The sequence below is a fragment of the Natator depressus genome, chromosome 3, assembly GCF_965152275.1.
Source record: "Natator depressus isolate rNatDep1 chromosome 3, rNatDep2.hap1, whole genome shotgun sequence".
Lineage (NCBI taxonomy): Eukaryota > Metazoa > Chordata > Testudines > Cheloniidae > Natator > Natator depressus.
Window position 1 is genome coordinate 68,393,630 of NC_134236.1, and position 20,157 is coordinate 68,413,786.

The 20,157-nt window shown below is 46.0% G+C and overlaps 1 protein-coding gene across 5 annotated transcripts in view; it reads right to left on the bottom strand.

The window, feature by feature from the left end:
- Window positions 1–779: 779 nt before the first annotated feature.
- RARS2 (arginyl-tRNA synthetase 2, mitochondrial) overlaps window positions 780–20,157 on the bottom strand; it is a 58,507-nt gene continuing 39,129 nt past the window's right edge. For 2 of the 5 annotated variants that reach the window (XM_074948092.1, XM_074948094.1), the window contains 9 exons: window positions 18,329–18,405; window positions 17,636–17,760; window positions 13,079–13,146; window positions 12,866–12,975; window positions 11,892–11,987; window positions 6,921–6,995; window positions 6,207–6,270; window positions 2,323–2,394; window positions 787–1,175 (listed from right to left, as the gene is read on the bottom strand). In XM_074948092.1, coding sequence (XP_074804193.1) covers window positions 1,137–1,175; window positions 2,323–2,394; window positions 6,207–6,270; window positions 6,921–6,995; window positions 11,892–11,987; window positions 12,866–12,975; window positions 13,079–13,146; window positions 17,636–17,760; window positions 18,329–18,405 — 726 coding nt within the window. In that variant the 3' untranslated portion in view covers window positions 787–1,136. Of the gene's footprint in view, window positions 1,176–2,288; window positions 2,395–6,206; window positions 6,271–6,920; window positions 6,996–11,891; window positions 11,988–12,865; window positions 12,976–13,078; window positions 13,147–17,635; window positions 17,761–18,328; window positions 18,406–20,157 lie in introns of all 5 variants that reach the window. The other 3 variants (XM_074948093.1, XM_074948090.1, XM_074948091.1) reach the window with 3 other exon arrangements.

Here is a 20,157-nt window from a genome sequence, read left to right on the forward strand (position 1 = left end):
GACCCATCCAATCTGCCCTGTTCCCTGTCCCCTGATCGCCCCCTCCTGGGACCCCACCGCCTTTTCACTGTGACCTTTTCCTATTCTTTAAAATTCTTCTCTATGGTAAAGAAAACCCCCAACAAACAAAATAAGATAAATTTAACTTGACTATAGAGGGGCAATAGCAAAACTGAATGTACGCAAAGGCTTATTTGGGTTTATTATGCACTGTGACCCTCAGCAGGCCTGGAAAATCCCCTACTGCTAAGCGTTGTCACTGCTATTAGGGAAGACTAGGAAACCCAGCCAGGGGCGTCTAAAGGCTAGAAGCCAGTATCTGGGCTCTGAGGCATAGATGGGGTGGCCTGCAATGGTGGCAGCTGGGTGGTGGAGGCGGCAGTGGGGTGGGGGGATTGTCCTGGGCCCTGCAACCCTGAGGGACAGCTCTGCAGGCAGGTGCCCAGCCCCACCTCCTTAATGTCTCTGCAGGCACGCCCAGCCTCCCTCCTCCCCACCTCGGTGATCAGCTGCTGGCTGCTCCCAACAGCTGTGCCCGGGCTGCTGCAGAAGGGGCGTGTGTTCCCCACAGATTTCTTTGCTCCCCCATTTTTCTGCGGGGGGGAGCCAAGAAATCGGCAGAAGGTAGGAATTCTGCACCCCCCCACAGGGCGTAGACTTCCCCCAGGAGTATACACGTTAAGGGATTGATTAGCAGGGGAGCCCTATGCTTGGTTAAGATAACATGCTCAATGGAGGACAGAAATATTAGCTCATGTGTTCCTCTTCCTCATTCCCTGTGGTGCTTGTCTTTCAACACGAGGAAATGTAGTGACAATTGAGCTGATTCATAAAATGAACTTTCTCCTTTACCCCTCCCTCTGAGGCGAATTGAGCAGCTGTGCAGCTCCATCCATTTTAAGTGGCGCATTAAAAGCTAATCTGGCAGGGGTGGGGGCTGTGCTTAGAACTAGTCTTCCAAGTACACAGACGCTTCGATTTTATTCAGGAAACACAGACAAATTCTGGCAAGGCCTTTTATTGCTAGTCATGAAATAGCAATAGGGTAATATGCTAGGCTCCCTTCCTTTCCACTATCATATTGTTTTATGGCACATCTGCTCCAAGGTTGCAACTTGTGCTCAGTGGTATTATCCTTAGATTAGGATGTGGTTCTCATGTTGCGGTTTCTTCATCTAAAAAAAAAAAAAAAATCAAAACCACTTCTCAGAGCCATCTTTTCTATTGAAACTGGGGAGAAGTCTCCTGGGGGGCAAAAGGAGGTTTGGCAGCTGGTCCAGGCCATATAGTTGAAGTGGGAACGACCCTAAAGGCAATGGGAAATCCAGAACAGCCCGTAACCAAATCATAGTTTGTATGAACTGCATTGCAGCAGTAGATGAAGCATCTACTGCCATTACACTATTAGGTTTAGATAAACTTTGATTTAATCACTAACAAGGGCTCAAGGTGGATGGGTGGGAGGGAGAGTAAGTAATATTGAACTGGTTTCAGAGTAGCAGCCGTGTTAGTCTGTATTCGCAAAAAGAAAAGGAGGACTTGTGGCACCTTAGAGACTAAAAACATGAGTGAAATAAACTGAAGAGAGGACGCTTTTAGTGAGAGCAAGTGCAAGAGTAGGGACTCAAATGCTTGTGGACATGTGAGGGTGAAACACTGAATTTGTCTCAAAGCAAAAGCACCCTGCCCCGGCAAAAAACCAAAACCTTCCCTGATACCTTGCATACCATCCACTAACAGAATCACTGGATATAAATGAGAACTTGGGAGTTACAGAAGATGCCAACAAGGCCAGATGTAAATGGATCGCCATGCTGACCCAGGTGTATGAAAAGAAAAGGGGAGACATCTATCCAATAACTGAAAGCTCTTTTACATGTAGAGAGGAAATGGAAGTACTAGGATTGTAGATCTCAAGTGGAGGAGAGCCTTTGTTCAATGGGTTATACAGTTCAATGGCAATTCTCTTAGGAAAAGGGCAAATTAAGTGCTCCAAGCTGTTGTAACTGGGCAAATATATGACCCTCCCTCATCGATAACAGGGATTACAGCCAACATTTTCAAATGGCTTGAAGCACTATCAAGGGTACAACGTTATGAGTGGCAGTGAGACAGGGAAATGGACAACAGGGTTCTGCCCCATGAGCAGCTGTTAGTGCACTTGCCAGAGGCACAGGAGAACACCAAAGACCAGACAAGAAGAGAGTTTGCAGGACTGAAGTAACAATGAGGGTCATAACAGTGGCTGGATTCTCATGAAGAACTTTTACTAAGAAGCTTAAATTTACATTGCAGGAGGCCTTTTCGTTACATCTGGCTTACAGGCGTGATTCCAAGAAGTTTCATTCCATTAGCTAGAACAGAACGTGCAGCCTGGAAGAGGCGGAGTCTTGCCTGCAAAATAAAAGTAACAATCAACTTATGCAGTCACATCATCTGAATAGCAGTTTATACTTCCATGACCAAGGAGCATAGTCTCAAGGAAAGGGCTAGGAGGAAGCCTGTTAAAAATGAAGACAGCTATCTATGTGTCATCTTTGTTTAAAAGGAGTCTGAGGATTAGGGTTTGTTCAACACAATGAAGATACAAAGTGCCGAATACTAGTAGCAGCTCAAGGACTAGAGGAAGCCACTTTCATCCTCCGCCACAATAGCACTGAACAACTGATCTAAGGGTGAAAGTGGCGGAATTTATTCTCAACGTTGTGGAGACCATTCAAGCCAAAGTCACAAACAGGTCTCTAGCCACATCTAGCCTGGCCTCCCTGACCGAGGGAACAAGACCCTGCTGCAGAAAGCCTAGCATAGGAGCGAGCAGAGTGGAGAGCTGCCATGGTGGAACACGAGACAATTGGTCTGGATCCACAAAGGGACTCAGCTGTTGCAATGCCTATCTTTTAGACACCTCTGGAACAATAATGGGATCCATAAAACCTGAAGTAGGTCCCTTGGCTCCTTGTACAAGAAGGGTGGGGGCGTAGGATTGCCTCCCTTGTAACTTTTAGCCCAGTGATTAGAGCACTCACCCAGGGTGTGGGAGACCCAGGTTTGGTTCCCCCCTCTGCATGCAGGGGAGAAGGGATCTGAACAGGGATCTCCAACCTCTAAGGAGTGTGCCCAAACCACCAGGATATTCTAATATCTCCTGTTGAAGCCATTCCACTGGGTATAATTACTGAAAGAGTCACTGGGCCACAGAGACTGACTCCACAGACTGGTGGTTAGGGCACCCACCTGGGAGGTGGGAGCTGCAGGGTCCAGTCCCCCTGCTTCAAATCACTCTTATGCCAGGTGCAATAGCTTCAGCAGAAGAGACTGAGCAAGGCCCCCCTTCCCGATCAGAATATCCGCTAGACCAGTGGGAGGGCACTCAGAGGTGGGAGGCCCCTATTTAAATCCCTTCTCCCCATCATGCAAAGGGGCAAAGTGAACCTGATCTCCCACATCCCAGGTGAGTGCTCTAACTGCTGGGGTAAGCGTTAGGGAGGCAGGTGGCACCTCCTCCACTGGTCAGATTTGGAACATGCAGCTAACATGCCTACCACATTAGAGCCCATAAGAAGCCAGGCAGAGGAGTGCTTGTCTTCCCTGCTTCATGGATTGCACTGACGCATAGGCATAAAAAGGCTGTGGATGCCCAGAGTGAGGCAGTAACTTCGGTGCCTGGAGGATTAGGCAGCAATTGAGTGAGGGTTGTGTGGCTAGCAGTGGTACCTAATTCTGGGGGTTTGGTGCCTAAGTCCTTAAGTGAATCTGAGCCACAGCAACGGACAGAAAAACAAGGAGTTCCAAGCAGCACACAGGTAAGACACAGACACCTTGTGGCCACACTGGACCTTTGAGAAGCTGAGTATAGACATGTCCTCTCACCTTCGGCTGACAGCCTAGCATATTCAGGTTTGGTTGCAGTGTTGCCGTAGCCGTGTTGGTCCCAGGATATTAGAGAGACAAGGTGGGTGAAGTAATATTTTTTATTGCACCAACTTCTGTTGGAGAGACAGCTCTTGAGCTACACTGAGCTCTTCTTCAGGTCTGGGAAAAGTACTCACAAGGCCTGTCTACACTAAAAATATAAGTGGGGGGCTTTCAGCCTCCCACACTGCCCCTCTTAAGTCAGTGGAAATGCTCCTGGTGACGACACGCACCACTTACAGAAGAAGGATAGTGTGGACATGAACTGCTGCAGTAATTACTGCAGTAATTACTGCAGTAGTTGTAAGATGACTTAACATAGGATCAGCAGGGAGCCGGGCCAGGCTGCTGCCTGGAGGCTCAGTGCTCCCCACGGGGAGCCCTGGTATTGCCTGGAGGCTCCTGGCTCCCCACCAGCAGGAGCCCACCTGCTTCCCTGGGCTCTCCGCTCCCCACTTCAGCCAGGCTCCCGGGGGAGAGCTCTGCACTCAGAGTCTGGGTAGCTCCTGGAGGGGAGCCGGACGTCTTGGGGCAGTCACCAGGCTCCCCCCAGGGAGCCGACTGGCTGGGAGCCGGGAGGGCACATCCTGGCTCCCTGTGGGGAGTCCAGCAGCTGCATCGAAGCTCAGAGCGGGGAGCATGGACAGCAGCTGTGTTGGGAGCAGGTACCTGGGGGGCAGCCGGGCTCTAGCTGGAGCCCCCCACCTGCCCGATTGACAGTGCAGCTTTCTTGTCAATTTCACGGCTCCCAGCATGGAGCTGTGAAATTGACAAGAATGACAGCCAACAGCTGATGTAAGTAACACAGTGTCTGCAGGGACACTGTGTCGCCCTAACTACACTGGCATAAGCCCTACGCCTCATGGAGGTGGAGTTATTACGTCAGTGTAGTAGAGCACTTACATCTGCGGAAGCCAGGCTGTAGTGTGTACACTGACATAATTAAATTGATGTAAGCTGCCTTATGTTGACCTAACTGTAGTGTAGACCAAGCCCGAGTGTCACAGCAAAATACAAGGTGGAACAGATTTTTTAGCCTAAGTAATTAACACATATTCTAAGGGACCGGCAAGTTGAAGTGGCCTGTTAACATGCCTGCAGTCATAGGCCAAAACGGGGGTACAGTGAGTTATAGATTGTTGTAATAAACCATAAATCCTGTGACTTTACAGTCTTTGACTTGTAGTGTCTAGCAAAGTTATGAATTTAAGCTCCCAGGCTTGTCTTTTGAAAGTGTTGTGCAGGTTTGCTTTGAGGATGGGGACAGGCAGGTCAGATATAGAGTGATCGCTTTGTGAAAAGTGTTCACCCACAGGTGAGAGGGTATTTTTGGTTGGAGGTTAAATTCATACTTTGCTGTGCCACTCCTGAGTACCTTTCCCAGACCTGAATAAGAGCTCAATGTAGCTCAAAAGATAGGAGACGAGGGGGGAGGACCTAACTTTCACCACTCCTCAGAATTACAGGGAATCTGACCTCACGTCTATCAAAAAAGTTGTGCTTACTAAAAGGTGCATTAAAGTCAATGGAGCTTTAAGCTCAACCATATGGAATATCTTCTTTGTAATCTTCTCACTTATTTTTCACAACAGAACATTGCAAAGCTCAACCCTGAAGGAAGAGTCATCATCAAAGGCAGATACGCAATTACTTTTCAAATCAGTATGAGACAGAACAAAAGATGGTGTAATTAGGGTAGTATTTACTCAATAGTTAAGGGATCAGATCTCTCGCCCAAAGATTCACAGCCTTCTAATTTGCATCTAGGTGGAACTGCACATAGCAGTAGACAGCCTATGTTGGTAGACTAGCAGTATAGACAATTTGTATTGTGTAGGCGGAATTAGGGAGTGGGGGTTCAGTCACCTCACATAGCTCTGTCCTCCCACTTAAGCTGAGGAAACCATCAGAAACTAACCAGAATGTTCAACACTCTCCGGAATATTAGGGAGAAGAAAATGAGAGAGAAAGGGAACAACTGCTCTGAAGCAATTCCCTCTAAGTAGTGCTCAGAGTCACATTGAAGAGGTCCAGAGAGAGCCCTTGGCAGTCAGGGTGGGCTTGCAGCCATGAGTTCCTGCTCCTTCATTGGAAAAAAGGGCAATTCTGCAGCTCAGAACCAGCCTCATGCCATTCCTACAGTTAGTGCTTCCAAGAGCACCTCTTAGTTTCAACTGTTTGGAGCATGAATAGGTGTGTCCTCGTAAGCAGTCATTTGCCGGATAGACAGTGTTTCTCTGGCTACACAACTCAAGTACACTGAATTACAGTCACACAGCAATAATGCACAATACCTGGGCTTGTTCAGGGGCACTGCCTTTCACAGGGAGCGTTTTATGTGCCACAGCGGCAAGATGGCTGAAACAGAAAAGTGGATTAGAACCAGCAATTCCCTTAAGAAGAGCAGTTACATGGGCTGCAGAAAGCAGCAGAACTAGAAGATCCACCCCCAACCACCAGACTAAGATCAGTTTATAAGGGCCTTTGGGCAAACGGTCCCTTTCAGGACTGGATTCTGAGTTTTATGTCTCACAGCTGCCTCATAAAAGAAGAAATGACTAGTTTTGCTTGCTGGTACAGATACGATTTTAGAAGTACATACTGGAAATATGAGATAGGGACCAAAGGGTTATTTGCTCTGGGGCACTGTAACATTTCCGAAGGGACACCCACTCCTGTGTCAGCGATTACAAGTTTGATTTGTGTTATCAACTTATTCTGCTTCAGTTATCCTCCTTTGTTTCTCCCTCTCCCCTCCTCCAAGAGAAGAGCCTGAGCCACCACATTTAGATCTAGATCCAACCCTGTCCCATGTGCAAAGGGATGCAGATTTGGGGTTTTAGGTCTGCCCACAAGGCCTAGCTGCGGAGTTCAGATTGGGAACAGTGCACCCGGATGCCTGGAGGGTCTACGCTTGCTTGTACGGACTTGTCGATGCTGCTGGAGTTTGAGGCTAGTGAAACCAAGAATTAAAGCTGTTCAGCAGTAGCCAATATTTCTTTCCTTACCTGAGCGTTAGGAGGTAGCTGACCATGTGCTTGGGCTGAAGATCTTCAGAGGATTTATACAGTACCTCATCATAGCTGGGGAGAAAGTAAGGGACAGTTCAGAGCTCAGCTTGCAATCACAAGAAAAACTAACTATAGTTCTTAGAACAGGAATAAAGAAAGGGACTGCAGCTGTTGGGAATAGCATCATCATAATATGGAAGTACATTTAAAACTTGCTGAATTAATACTGTAGATTTCAGAGCTCACAACAGGTGGTCAAAAGCAGAGACAATAAACAGTTGCTCCTGGAATATTATGTTCTGCTTTAAATTTTATCACTCACTGTGGGTCCTTATAAGAAGAAAAATCTACATTGAATGACCACTTGAGGCCCTGTCATAAAGCAGTACCTTAAAGGATGTGGCCTTTTAATAAAGGGGACTCAGAATTTTCAACAGCTTAAAGGGACTCTCATAAAATTACAATTAGTAGGTACAAACAAAAAAGTTGGTTCTCAAAATATGGAAATACAGTCAGCTGAGATGAAAAACAGTATTAAAACTCAAACATGTACAGATCTGCAGAGAAAAAATTTTCCCAAACAGTTCTGTTGCGTGCTCTCTCTCACAGGCTAGTAGGAATAATCCTGCACCTGACAGCTCTGACCTTCAGAGCAGGGTCCCCTCCAAAGCAGAACTATGAAAGAGGATCTTCTGCCACTCCGCTCTGCTCTTCCATAGATTTCCACGTCCTCCCATCCCAATGTGCGTTCTTACAAAAGCAGAGCTTCCCTGGTAGTGTTATCTCTTGTGGTCAAGTTACAGCAAAACTGGGGAGTGGACACAGCAGGGCAGGCAGGGTGGGGGAGGACTCAGCAATCAGGAGACGGTCTTAGAGAAACTGCACTTCTATGATTGCTCCACATTAACCTCCCTTGCATGCAAACCAAAATTGACTTATTTATTTTTGTACTGCTGTAGCGCTAAGAGCCCCAGTCATGGCTGAAGACTTCATTGTGCCAGGTGCTGTCTAAACACATGATGAAAAACGTTTCCTGCCCCAAAGAGCTCACAGCCTCATGCACGTGTGCTGCATCAGTGGCCATGTGTAGGATCTTGGGGGAAACATAGCAGCTGCTAACCTAGAGGTGAGTTGTGTTGCCACAAGATGTGATTTTATTTTAAAAACAATAACAGTTGCTGGTCTCATGAGTGAAGTGGTCAGTATTACACACTGGTTTCCATTTAAAAGGTACTTAAGAACACCATGAGCTGTGTGGCAAGACACCTCCTCCATCTCACCCGCTCTAGCAATGGTGGGCCTGGGGTAAATCAGCCCCACTCTGGGCAGTGTTTGCCTTCCCCCTTCTGTGTTCCTTTAGCCGTGTTTCCAGGGTAGGCCCCAGGGTCGGTCTAAGGGGTGATCCTTCACCAAACAAAAGGGAAAACGTCTCATAAACACAAAACCAAAGGGGGATACTTTCCCTGCCTCCTCGCTGGGGCAGGCATCATCCCGTTGCTTGCCCCATAGCAGGTGCTCAGGTTTGGCTGTTCCCCTATGAGAAGGAGCTCAACCCCTTAGCCTGGAGAAGCTTATTTCCCTGCTACCAGTAGCCTGGCAGTAGTTTCTCCCTCTCCTGCCTTTTCTCTCCCCAGAGGTTTTTTTTAAAGGCCTCAGGCAGCCCTTAATTGGGTTCAGGTGTCCCTAATTGACCTGAGGTAACCCCTCATCAGCTTTACTCCTGGGGGATTTCTGCACCAACGTGGGGGCGCAGAATTGATATGGCCCGCATTTTTCTGTGCCCCCCCACGCAGAAAAAGGCAAAACAAAATCCGCTGGGGGACATGCGCCTCTTCCCCGGCAGCCCAGACAGCGCGTCCGTTCCAGCGTGCCTGGAGCAGCCTCAGAGACAGGGCATGCGTGCCTGCGTGATCACCCGGGGGCCTGAGCGTATGTGCGTGCCAGTGTTACTTCTGGGGGGGGTTCTGCGGGACTGCGGGTCCGCAGCAGAAAACGCCCCCCCGCACAGTTCCTGCTTTTCCCTGCAGAAAATGACAGAGAAGCCGCTCTGGGATTGACCATGTATGCAGTTTTTTGGGGGGGAGAGGGATTGCCTCCCAAATGGAGGCGATGCATGGGGGGAGCACACGGGGTTACGTGCCACTGCCCCCCTCCCTCCTTATTTCTGCAAACACAGAGCTTCCCAGCTCAGAGGTTGCCTTGTCCAGCAAGGAGACTCTGCAGCTGAACGCAGCCTCCTGGGTCCTAGTGCCAGCTGTGCACGCCTTCTATGTTCTGGGAGCCTTCCTGTTTTCTGTGGAACAGTGAGTTCCCACGGTGGGCCTGAGTAAGGGGGAGTGGCGGAAATGAGGGTAAAGGTGGGGGGGAAGAGGCAGTGGGGAAGGAAGGGGGTGGAATAGGGCAGAGGGAGGGAATGTGGGAGTGAGCGGAGGGGGATGGAGAAGATAGGGGAATCATGGGGTGGGGGGCAGCAGGATCCCGGCATGTGGCATCCCCTCAACAGCAGCTGGGGCTCCCCTATTAAGCAGGCCCATCAAACCCTCACCCTGACAAGCCCTACCCCCCTACAACTGGACCCCTCTTACAAGCCCCCCACAGCCAGACCCCCACCCCACTTGAGCCCCAACCAGCTGCACCTGGACCTCCACCCTTCCAAGCCCCACTCCCCCAGCATGCAGACCCCCCCCCCTCAAGCCCCCACACCCAGACACCTCCCCCAGCCAAGCCCCATCTCCCCATACCGAGCCCAACAACCATCATCTGGATCCCCTGGGTAAATCCCATTACCTCTGCACCTGGAACCCCACAACGTGCCCCTGTGCATCCAGATCTTCCACTGAACTGCCCACACCCACATTGCCCCCCACAGAAACCTCTCACCTCACACCTGGATCCCCCCACACTAAGCCCCTCCACACTTGGGTCTTGCTGGGCTGAGCCTGCCCACCCACACCTGGTGCGCCTGGCACAGAGGGGCAGGGCCCCAGGGTGTTTCTGGGACAGGCCCAGCCCTTGCACTGTGTCAGGGTCAGGTGCAGCCTCACTGCCGAGTCCCTGGACTGGGGGAGGTAGAGGCTTCAGGGTGATCTCCCTCCTCAGTGTAGCCAGTGGCCTGTGTTCCCCACTGCCATGCTAGAGCTACACTTATTTATTCACAAATAAAATTTGCAGAATTTTAAAATATTTTGTGAATAATTTTTAATTTTTTGGCACATAATTCCCTCAGGAGTATCAGCCTGTAGGAAAAAGGACCTTTAACATTCTGGGGCTAACATATCAGCCTTCCCACACCCTCTTGCAGCCGTCCGGCCTGACTTTGTCACAGCTGGTCGCTCATACCAAGTTCACTGAACTGTCAAGTGGCTATTAAATGAAGAGGCATGTCTCTGCTACTGCAATCTGTAGCCACATGATATAAACTAATGAGTAGAGCTGGCTGAAAGTCAGAATTTCCCATCCATGGGAAATTAAAAAACAAAACTGTTCAGCTTCAGAACAAAACAAATTTTTGAAATTTGCTGTGGAAGGGAAATTAGAAAAAATTAGTTTAGAACTTTTTGAAATTGACCCTGGGAGCCAAAAGCCTAGAAGCCCTGGGAACCACAACTGAGCCGGGAGCCTCAGAGCTTGGGAGCTGGGGTTTGCAGCTCTGTGACAGAGAGCCTGGAAGCCATGAGAGCTGGGGACCCTGGAAGTCCTGGGTCTGCTGTGCTGGGGCAGTCACATGGCTGAGCTGCCCTGTGTTCCATCAAAAGTTCATCAACACCTACATATTTCCATGAAACATTTTGGTTTCAACAAATTGGTATTTTCAGCTTTGTCTGAAAATTCCTGAGCGGATCTCCTAAAGAGTTCTTCTGTCTAGCCTCTGACTGCCAGAACCTGGGAGTGGAGGACAGGGAATGGATCACTTGATGATTGCCGGTTCTGTTCATTCCTCTGAAGCACCTGACACTGAGACAGGAAACTGGGCTAGATGGACCATTGGTCTGACCCAGTATGGCCAATCTTACGTTAAGTGGAGTAAGTCAGCTTCTTCAGGGAAGATGTGCTACCAAAAATCTACCATTCCAAGAGATTCACTGGTCTACAAAGATCATAATCTAGGTAAATGATGTTTAACACTGACCAGATCAAAGGCCAAGTATTTTTGTTATATTGTCAAAGGCCACAATCAAAGCAATGAAAGTGGGTTTACGCCGCTAGGAAGGCTTTTGCTCTTGACTGCCTGGAGGGAGGATGGCATGAAGAGCGGCAGCATGGTGCAGGATCTAGGACATTCAAGCTGGGAGTTCTGGGCTCTATATTCAGCTCTGCCATTGACCTCCTGTGTGGCGTTGGGAAAGTCCTCACACCTTTCTGTGCTTGAGATTTCACACCTATGAATAATGCTTGCTCAGCTTTGTCAGAATGTTGAGAATTATCAATGAAAAGCACTATAAACGAACTAAGTACTATTATTAGGGATTGGCATGTGGGTGTCCTTCATGGCTACTGGAAGTGGGTGGATGTTCCATTCCCCTCCTCCTAAGAGCATTTCCCCTTTTCCCATGGGATCCAGAGATCCCATCCACCAGGTCTATGTTTATGATGATGACCAATGTTTATATAGCTTATTACATTTACAAAAGAACTGTACTAATCTTTCCTCATTAGCAACTAAGTAACAATTAGTTACAGGCACCCAATACTGTGAACAGTATTAACAATTATTAACAGGCATCCAATTACTCAAAGGTATTTTCCCCACATGATCCTTTTTTACTCAGCTTCTGAAATCAACACATTCATTTACATCTAAACATGTGTATTGCAAATATGGGCTTGTGCAGTAGGCCCAGTGATCAACAAGTTATTGCCTAAGATGTTCATTTCTACTCTTCCACTGCCATGTAACTAATAACTTATTCAACATGCAGGCATCAAACCCTAATGGATCTGCTTCTTGGAAAGACAAATAGTAAATACCTGAGAAGATGCTGGAGTACGGAGATGGCCTGTGGATCTTGTAAACAAGCTGTGTTAATGTCAGTTGATTGCCCGTCCCTGCACATCTGCTCTAAACTAGAAAACATAAGAGCCCAGTGTGAGAAAACAAACGCTCTTATAAATTTAAAAAAAACCCAACAACCTTCAGCAGCAAAGCTGCGTAAGAATTAAAACCAACGTGCACTTAAAGGAGAACAAAATTTGAATCTAGATACACTGTTTGCAAGATGACTAAAACATCTGAGTTAGACTAGCGGAGTTAAATCCAAGACAAAAAGCTATTTTACTTGAGCCAGCATTGAATATACATGTCAGTAACTTTACAGAAAGATCCCCTGAAAGAACATGACAGTTTCAAAGGGCACTGTCAAGTCTGACCTTTTTGGAATTAAAAATCAATTCAGGAGTATGACACAATGCCGATGTCGACAGTCTGACCAAGTGCTTTATCTTCAATCTCGGTATTTGTCCTATGGATTTTTAAAATTCCCTAAGATACAATTTTGGGTGATCACAAAAGGACAGAATTAAGGCTGGAGTCGGTCACTGCCGCTCAGGAAAGTTCAGTCAAATCACAGTTTAAATACTGTAGCAAGGTGTATTTCGCATATCCAGAAGACTCCAGGCCAGATTCCTTGGCTATAGCAGAGCACCACTGATCTTGGGGCCACTCTTTGCCATGCCGTAATTTGCACCAGTCATCCCAAGCGGCTGTTACAGCAGCCAAGAATTACTAGGACATAGAGACAGCCTGGCCATGCCGCTTGCCCCAGCCAGAGGGAGAGGGCTTGCAAGTTTCATTTTCCTTGGTTTTCCCATCTGAGGTCTCAACTGAACGGATGAGAGATTCGAATCTTTAGGAAAGGCTTCATCACAAATGTTACTCAGTCACTGGAGTCAAATAGATGTTAATAAAAACAGAAAATTTCTCCACTCTGGAAGGCTCTTGTTACCTGTGGAGTCTGGCATGTGTATACTGCAGGAATACGCCTGTATCTCCCCGACTTTGGAGAACCCGGTCCCAACTAAACTGATAATCGGATGATAGAAGACCCTTGAAATCCTAAAATGAGAACAGTTGCTATTCAGCATCATGTAGCTAGTGTTCCCAGTGCCAATGTACAGTCTCTCACAGACGGAATAATCAGAAGACAGTTTAAACAGACCTGAATTATAAGTGCTGCAAGCCCAATCTTTTCGGCAGTCTCAAGAGGGTTTTCCAGTTCTTTAGTTGCTGAACAGATACAAACAAAAACAGATGATGAAAATTTGCAACAGTGTAACTGGCTCATGGGTAAGAACGACAGCAGCTGGTGGTAAGGCAGATTTGATTAAAATTTATACCAGCAATAAAACAAATTGTCAGGCTGCAAAGGCCGACAAAGTCCGAATGTAAAACCTTTCACATCTAGGCTGCCTTTCTTTACAAGATCTACGGGTCACCAAATGAAATTAATGGGCAACAGGTTTAAAACAAACAAAATGGAGTATTTCTTCACACAACTCACACACAACCTGTGGAACTCTTTGCCACAGGATGTTGTGAAGGCCAAGACCATAACAGGGTTCAAAAAAGAACTAGGTAAGTTCATGGAGGATAGATCCATCAAAGGCTATTAGCCAGGATAGGCACGGACGGTGTCCCAAACCTGTATTTGCAAGAAGCTGGGAATGGGCGATAGGGAATGGATCACTTGATGATTACCTGTTCTGTTCATTCCCTCTGGGGCACCTGGCATTGGCCACTGTTGGAAGACAGGATATTGGGCTAGATGGAGCTTTGGTCTGACCCAGTAGGGCCATTCTTATGCTCAGTATGATTACTAAATTTTAAGGCCAAGGGGATAGTCTAGTCTGACTCACTACGTAACACAGGCCATCGAATTTCACCCTGTAATTCTGGCACCAAGTCCATAACTTCTGGTTGAGCTACAGCATATCTTTTAGAAAGACATCCAGAGAGATCTCAAGTGATGGAAAATCTAGCACATTCCTAGGTAAATTGTTCCAATGTGGACCTTATTTCTAGTCTGAATTTGTCTGGCTGCAGCTTCCAAGCACTCGATCTTATTACATCTTTGCTTGCTTGATTAAAGAGCCCTCTACTATCAGAAATCTTCTCCCACATGAGTAGTTATGGACTATGATCAAATCCCCACTAAGCCTTCTCTTGGATAAGCTAACTAGACAGAACTTGTTAAATCTCTCACTGTGAGACTAATTTATCTGCCTTGAAACATCACTAATAAATAGGCTAACAAAGGATATCTGTTTTCAGTGCAGCTGTTGTAAGGATCTTGGTTGGAAAGTTATTTCGTGACTGCTTTCAGCAATAATTCCTCAGTGAGCGAGCAGCTCTCTCACCCCTGCAGCAATCCACTGAAGGGATTGTTTTATTCTTATTTCCCCCCCAGAGGTGAGAGTACACAGTGCTAGGCTGGGATCATAGCACCCTTCACATAGACATTCAGAGACTGCACACATCACCCCTGTTTTGGAAGGAATGTTAGCTCCAGGTGCACCAGTCCACATCTTCAGGCTATATATTAAATTGCGTTTGGACTCACTAACTTCACCTAACACGGTGACAATCTTGGTTTATTTAAAACATTCCATTTTTAAATTCAGATCATATCTGCCTTCTATCTAGGTCTCTTCTTCCTATTTGCAGCAGGATCCTAGTGCAGTTTCCTATAAGACAAGGCTGTCAAATGCATTCTGGGGAGAGGACCTTTTTAATTCTGGTCTATGGGCTAAGTCTACAAAGTCAGAGCTGCACACTACTCTCCATCCACAGCTGATCTCCTGGGGGAGATTTGCATAAAGACAGAGGGGAGGATATGGCTGTTATGTAAAATCTAAACACGTCTCAATAGGAAACAAAGATGCAGTGCACATTTAGAATTTATCTCTGCCATTTGCTAGGCTATTTGCACATGCAACTGAGGTAATTGTCCAAATTAGTGAGAACTGTGCACCTTAATTTTTGAAAAACTCTGTTTCAAAGTGTCATCCTTGGGTTTCACTGCTAATGCCCCGCTGTGATGAGTGGGGGCGATTCACATCGCTTAGAACTGTTTGCCTGCCTGCTTGCTTAGGAAGACAACGCTGCATTGGTTACACTGTTCATGTTTGGAAGGGTTTTTTTTTTTTTTCAACTTTAAGGGCAGATGTTTATATTTTAGATATGGCAGAATACAAACCAGTCATAGGGGCTTGTTAGCTACCTTAAGTGGGTTAGTTCTAGTGTGCAAGCCAAGTATTTAACACCACCATAAGCAAATTCTCCCTGGCAACATGGTGGAAAGACAACCCTTAGCTGTAACTAGAAAACCCACAGGGCCAACTGCTCACAATTACCCCACCGTGACACAAAAACAAGCATCTCCAGCCCCACTTTCTGAGCCCAGAGAGAGATCAATGGAAAGCCCTTTTGCATAGGTGCTAGGAGCCCTGCTGCACAGCTGATCCTGAGTTTGATGCCATGAAGTTACAAGGATGACTTTCACCCACAGTCTGCTGCATTTATAGGAACCTGGAGCACTTAAGCAAATCTTTTTGAAAAACCATCAATTCCCTGGTTCTGTGCTGATGTCCCTTCTGCCTCCCCTCAAAATTAAAATGTATTAAAATCCCACAGTATCAGATAATGATTGAAATTATGACGTATTACTTATTAGCACAATGGGGTTACAGAGTGCTTTACAAAACACAACTTAGGTGCCTGCCACAAAGAGTTCACAATCGAGGTAGGACACATACAATTCAAGGAAGCTGGAGTGGGTAGAAGCAGTCACAGTTGAGGTCAATCAATAATGAAAGGCTATGAAGAAATGATAAGGAGATATTTGAAGGAGAGGGCAGTGGATGTTTGTTGCACAGGAAGAGAGGCTGATCCAGCAAGAAAAAGATCCAGAGGCACAAGTGGGAGCAGGTACTCCTGGGGGAATTCTGTACCACTTGCAATGCAAAATTTGCACAGAATTAATGTTCTGTGCAGAATTTCATTTTTCCCCACAGAATTGGTGCTGCAGAGCTGCTGACTGCCACTAGGTGCCACTGGACCCAGCCAATATGGCTCCGCAGCTCGCAGCGCGCCTGCGCAGGAGGTGAGGCCAGGTTATGGTTCCCAGGTTTGCCAGCCCTGCTTGGTCACATAGTGTGGCTGGGCTCCCTCCCTGCACAGCAACTGCCGGAGCCGGTGAGCTGCACCCTGCAGGGAGAAACAGGAGCAACAGCTGGGAGCTGCAGGGAGAGGCTGCTGCTTTCTGGGAAGGGAGACTGAGGATAAGGGAAGGGGTCTGCTGAGGTGGGGGTGCGTGACTCAAGTGACATCCCCACACACACACACTATCAGCAGGTACAGGCCATCTCTGCCCAGTGGGACAGTAACAAAGCTGTGTGGGGTGGAGCCTGTGACTGGGCTCAGGAAAGGAAGGGGGTGCGGGTTTCTGGGCTGGGGGAGTCCCCTTGCAGACCCACCCAAATACCCCCTCCAACAGCCCCCAACTGTACCCCTCCTCCAGCTCCCCCTGGCAGTGTCCTCTATTTGGGAACTTGAAATACGGTAACCATATGGGGGCTGGAAAAATGAGAATTGACTAAAAGACTGGGAGGGCATATTATTCCCCTAAATTGTGCCCACCTGGCATGTGTGACACACCCAGACTGAGGTACCCGACAAAAGCATAACAAAGAAACAGGAAGTGGGTTGTCGAAGAGGTTTCTTGAACATTCTGCTTCTGGGGGAATCTTTTTTGTTGTCCGTATTGTTACAGACATACTTGCTGATAGGCATTTTGAAATAAATTATCAAAATAATTGAAACTGGCATGACTATATTGTGTTATTTTGACAAATAAAATATACGGAACTTTAAAATACTATGCGCAGAATTTTTAATTTTTTGGCACAGAACTCCCCCAGGAGTAAGCAGGGAACAGAGAGAGCATTAAGGAGAGAGGATTCTACTGAAGATAGGGCTTGTGAGATGGTGTAGGGGGAAAAGAGGATACAAGAATGGAAATGCAAGCAGCACAGAGTTGTGCAGTCTTAACGGCGAGGACAATGAGACACTTAATAGCCCATATCACTATAGGCAAGATTTTCAAAGCAACAAATGGCAGGTAAGTGCCTTTGGAAATGCCCTCCCTGGTATCTGAGCACTTCAAACATTAATGAAACACTTCAAACAACTCTGTGAGTTAGGGAACTATTGCCATTGTCTAAATGAGGAAGTGAGGAAGAGCAAGATTAAGGGTTGTGGGTAAAACTTTCAGAAGTGCCTGTGTGAGTGAGGAGACTAAGTTCCATTTTCAAAAGTGATTTAGGAGCTTAAGTGCCATTCACTCCCAGGTTCTGCTCCTAGCTCAGCCACTAACTTGCTGCATCACGGTAAGATAAAAGCGCCTTGCCCGTCCATCAAAAGGGGCAATAGCTTCCCTACATTGCAGGGTTGGGTGTGAGGCAAAGTTCATTCATGTTTTTCAAGCTGTATGGCCTCCTATGCTTCAGGAAAGCTATTTGAGAGTCTAGCTATGGAAGGGCAAAGCGTTATTACTACTTTAATTATATCATCACAGATGGTGGAAAGACACAGATCAGAGCCTGTTGCTCTGGGTTACTGGACTTGGGGGAGAGTGATGGAGGGGGAAGGAGAAAGGGATATTGTAATCTGCATGGAAATATTTCAAGAGAAACGAATAAAACCTGAATCAGCTAACTTTTTGCAGCAGCCATGTTTTGTAACATCCTTGAGCGAGCTTCATTTAAAACATCTTCCAGGAAAACCACTTCTCCTTTTCGTGTCTTCATTCCCTGCACTAGCCCAAAAGACACATGCTGACACCTGCATTGAAAACAGCAGGATCTAAAAATCACATTTTAATCAACAGAAATGCCTGCAATGTTTGTTCAGGCAAGGCCCTGAACTAGGATGTAGTAGTAACAGCTGAACAAACATCATTCAACATAGAAAGCTCAACAATGTCATCATTACCTCACTTCAAAAAACCATCTCTCCATGCACACCTTATAATTAGACAGAAAGGACCAGAATTATGATAACCTGGTCATTCATTCACTCTCAGGAGACTGGTACTTTCTAACAGCTGTGTTAGGCTTTAATATAGAAGACTCAGTACAATAAGCTAAGATGAGGCAGGATGTAAAATATTACACTCATAAAAGTATATTAGCTCTTAAGATTATTACTATATGAGCACACAGTGTACAGATACTGAGGTGTAATGTCTTTGACAGGCAACATTTCCTCCTTTCTTGCTTTTATGTACCCCACTGTTCATACCAAGGAGCTTCAAGGGGCCTATTAAAGAATTTCTGATCATTGCTCATTTTTCCTTTTTAATATATCCCCACCCCAATAAAAAAGTAGCAATTATGACACCCACACCTACCTTTCTGCCCATTGGTAGCCCATGAGCTTCAGTATTTGGAACAGCTGTTCAAAGTGAGCGTTTTGACTTTTATCTGTCTTAAGGGAAAAAATGGGTGCATTTTAGAAGATATCCCTGCTTAGGTAGAGAGACAGCAGAACTAAGATCTAGGAAACCAGATTGGATTTGAAAGATATAATAGCATAAAGTACTTTGACATCAACCCACTCTAGAATCTTACTAATGATAAAACACTTTATTCTATATCATTTTAGTACAGGACTTTGAATTAATCTACTTTAAATATCACCTTTGAATTCATATATTTTGTCTAATCTCCCATCAGAACGGATGCATTCATATCTAGGGCTGAGCCTTGAAGCCCCTACCATTGGCGCTTGATTTACATCATCAATACGAATACCTGGCAGAAACCCATAAGATCCTATAAATGATATACCAGCACTGGCTGAAAAGGTTTCCACTGAAAGCCACAAGGCAGTTCCTTGCTGTGGTCTGAATTCTCTGTCTGTTCAGCACTCCCATCCCCCAGTGTCTCCTGTAAAAAAGGCTCCAGAGTTGATCCTGGCAATTACAGGCCAGTAAGCCTAACTTCAGTATCAGGCAATCTGGTTGAAACCATAGTGAATAACAGAATTATCAGACACACAGATGAACATGATTTGTTGGGGAACATGTCTTTTGTACAGGGAAATCATGTCTCACCAATCTATTAGAATTATTTGAAGGATCAAACAAACACATGAACAAGGGTCATCCAATTGATATAGTGTACTTGGACTTTCAGAAAGCCTTTGACAAGGTCTCTCACCAAAGGCTCTTAAGGAAACTAAGCAGTCATCGGTTAGAGGAAAGGCCCTTTCATGGATCAGTAACTGGTTAAAAAATAGGAAACAAAGGGTTGGAATAAATGATCAGTTTTCACAATGGAGAGAAATAAACATCAAGATTCCCCTGGGATACTGGGATCTTTGCTGTTCAACGTATTCATTAATGATCTGAAAGAGGGAGTGAACAATGAAGTGGCAACGTTTGCAGATGATAAAAAATTATTCAAGATAGTTAAGGCCAAGGTGACTGGGCAAACAAAACAGCAGATGAAATTCAACACTGATAAGTGCAAAATAATGCATATTGGAAAAAATAATCCCAACTGCACCTACAAAATGATGGGGTCTAAAATAGCTGTTACTACTCAAGATCAAGATCTTGGACTCATTGTGGATAGTCCTCTGAAAACATCTGCTCAATGTGCAACAGCAGCAGCAGTCAAAAAAGCTAACAATGTTAGGAACCATTTAGGAAAAAAGACAGAAATAAGAAAATATCATAATGCCACTATATAAATCCATGGCACACTCGCACCTTGAATACTGTGTGCAGTTCTGGCCACCCCATCTCAAAAAAGATATGTTAGAACTGGAAAAGATACAGGGAAGGACAACAAAAATGATTTAAGGGTACAGAAGAGCTTCTATATGAGGAGAGATTAAAAAGACTGAACTGTTCATTTTAGAAAAGAGACGACTAAACGGGGATATGACAGAGGTCTATAAAATCAAATGGTGCAGAGAAAGTCAAGAAGGAAGTGTTATTTATCCTTTCACATAACACACAAACCAGGGGTCACCACATGAAATTAATAGGCAGCAGGCTTAAAACAAACATAAACAAGTACTTCTTCACACAACACAGAGTCAACCTGTGGAACTTATTGCCAGGGGATGGTGTGAAGGCCAACAGTGTAACAGGGTTCAGAAGATAACTAGATAAGTTCATGGAGGATAGGTCCCTCAATGGCTATTAGCCAAGATGGTCAGAGGTGCAGC